This window comes from Malania oleifera, chromosome 1, assembly GCF_029873635.1.
Source record: "Malania oleifera isolate guangnan ecotype guangnan chromosome 1, ASM2987363v1, whole genome shotgun sequence".
Taxonomy (NCBI): Eukaryota; Viridiplantae; Streptophyta; class Magnoliopsida; order Santalales; family Ximeniaceae; genus Malania; species Malania oleifera.
The window spans coordinates 114,656,848-114,659,635 of record NC_080417.1 but is presented as its reverse complement, the minus strand read 5'-3'; the positions used below and the strand labels follow the sequence as shown (position 1 = coordinate 114,659,635).

Sequence of the window (2,788 nt, the reverse complement as noted above, 5' to 3'; positions counted from 1 at the left end):
ATTCTATGTAATTATAAAACTGCCACACATATATGACTACACGCATTGTGCACTGTGGTGTAGCATCTGAATAAAATAATAAGCAATTAAGCTAGTGGGATGGTTCAATGCTGATGGTTCAATATGGAAGCAAAGCCCTACCCCCTACTCATGCCAAACAGCCTTAGAAGGGAGGAAAACAAAACCGTTGACCTCCATTAACATCCCCACAGCGAGAGAAACCTACCTATATTATCATTAATAATCAATACTAAAGAATATAACCCATATCGTGCTTTCACATGCGCTCCCTCATTGCTAGCTCTTCGTTTCCTGTCTTCCTCATCCTTTTTTTTTTTATGGTCATACCTCAAAGCACCTTTATCTTAATTAATATTCAGACGCATCTTCCCTTAACTAAAACTCCACCAAATTACTCTGTACCCCAAGTCCCCAGTTGACTTTCTAAATCTTTTAAGCCCCAAAATGAGCCCTAGCTCTTCCACGACCATGGCCGATCGCCCCCTCCTCACCACCGCGAGACGACGACGATGAACAGCACCAGCGACTCCAGCGGCTTTCTGGGCTCCGGCAGCATCGGGGGCTTCGGCTACGCCATCGGCGTCTCCGTTGGCATCCTCCTTCTCATCACCACCATCACCCTCGCGTCCTACTTCTGCACCCGCACGTATCCGCCCGCGGTCCCGGCGCTGCCGCCGCCGCTTCGGGCAGCCCCGGAGGACGCCGTGGCCGTGGAGGTGGGGCTGGACGAGGCCACCATCCTGAGCTACCCGAAGCTGCTGTACTCGGAGGCGGTGAAGCTGAGGGGAATTAGCAAGGAAGAGGACTCCACGTCCGCTGCCTGCTGCTCCATCTGCTTGGCGGACTACAAGGGAACCGACGTGCTGCGGCTGCTGCCGGACTGCAGCCACCTCTTCCACCACAAGTGCGTCGATCCCTGGCTCCGACTCCACCCCACGTGCCCAGTCTGCCGGACTTCGCCGGTGCCGACGCCGCTTTCGACGCCGTTGGCGGAGGTGGTTCCACTGGTGGGGAGAGGAGACAGGTAGCTTCGAATTTGATTTAATTTACCCTGGCCACGCCATTTCCGGGGATCGTCAAGATTATAATTAATGTAAAGTTTCTGATCGATCTTAATGAATACAATCATCTTCATTGCCGTTGTTAAAAGAATTCCATTGTTAATGAAAATTATTACTTTTTAATTAAGCTTTTTGGGATTTGTATGGTTAATTTATCATGATCGACGTACGAAATTTCTAATTATCATGCAGTGACTAAGAACGCATACGTGGTCTCTTCAGTGCTTCAATTAGTCTTGGTGAACATAGATGAGCCCTCACGGTTACATTACACACTGCTCCAGGCATTAAAAGTAAAGCAGTAAGTCACATGCATCTTTCTTGAGACAATACTGGTTGGAAGAAAAGAAATTAATTAGTACCAGAAAATTTAGAATTTTTTTTTCTAACAGTGGCCAACTCCTTAACATATTTTTCAATTTAAAATATTATTACACTAATGCTACATTTACCTAGAAACATAGTACTTTTTCTTACTAAACTTTAAATAATTATAATATATACATAGTCATCACACTTTTTCTTATCCATTACTTTAAATAATTGTATGGTATACATACCCACTTATTTAAATAATTATATTATATGCATAATACAATACCTATAAAGCATTGAATAAGAAAAAAAATGTGATATTTTGTAGGTAAATGTAGTATTACTCATATTATTATGAGATTAGTTATTGTTATTTCCATTGGTCCATTGGGAGGCCTATTGGGTGGGGGATACATATAAGAAAAAGTAGTCCATTGCCTTCTATTCATTAAAGTATCACTCCTTCCCCATTAATATCTTAATTTTTAAAACGTCATCACAAAAAATATGGTTATTAGTGACGATTTAAAACGTCACTAATAATAAAAAAATCGTCACTAATAGTATTAATGACGGTTTGAAATTAGTTGTCATATCTGCACTTACTACTACTTATTAGTGACGAATTTATCAACCGTCACTAAAAGTCCAATATTAGTGATGGTTCTATGCTATCACAAAAAGACTAACACCGTCACTATAAAATCAACATTTTCTCATCTCAAAATCGTCACTAAAGTCCAAGTATTAGTGACGATTTAATAGCAGTCACTAATGTTACACTTTTAGTGACGGTCATTAAAACCATCACTAATAATATACTTTTAGTAACGGTTATAAAACTGTTACTAATATTTGGCCTTTAGTGATGAATTTGAGCTGAGAAATTGTTGACTCTATAGTGATGGTGTTAGTCTTTTAGTGACGGTTTAAAAACCATTACTAATACTTCATCCTTCTATTAGTAGTGATGGTTTTTCAAATCATCACTAATACTTTAAAATAATTACTTTAAAAAAAAAATTCCTGTAAAAACCTATAATTACATTTTAACATACATAAAATTAAACCAGAATTACTAAAACAATCATAAATTATTCAAAATTAAAATACAAATAATACAAAATTCAAATACAAATTGAAATTAAAAAAAAAAAATTGTTTAGATAACAAAGAATATAGGAAAAGTAAAAAGTTGCGCGCATCCGACCCAATTGCAGTGCCTATCATCTTCGTAGACCGTGACAGCCGCAAATCCTACAAAATAATAATTATACAAGAAATTAGTATACAATGTTTTAGCATATATGTATATACTATAATTAAAAATGATTTGATAGCAAAATGATTGGACATTTGAACATAGTGTAAAAAAATGATACAATTATAAA

At 38.0% G+C, this 2,788-nt stretch overlaps 1 protein-coding gene across 1 annotated transcript; it reads left to right on the top strand.

Moving 5' to 3' along the window:
- Window positions 1-487: 487 nt before the first annotated feature.
- LOC131160478 (RING-H2 finger protein ATL70-like) lies at window positions 488-1,202 on the top strand. The gene has a single exon (XM_058116198.1). It carries the CDS (start codon window positions 531-533, stop codon window positions 1,047-1,049), a length of 519 nt encoding a protein of 172 aa, XP_057972181.1. The 5' UTR covers window positions 488-530; the 3' UTR covers window positions 1,050-1,202.
- The last annotated feature ends 1,586 nt before the right edge of the window (window positions 1,203-2,788 follow it).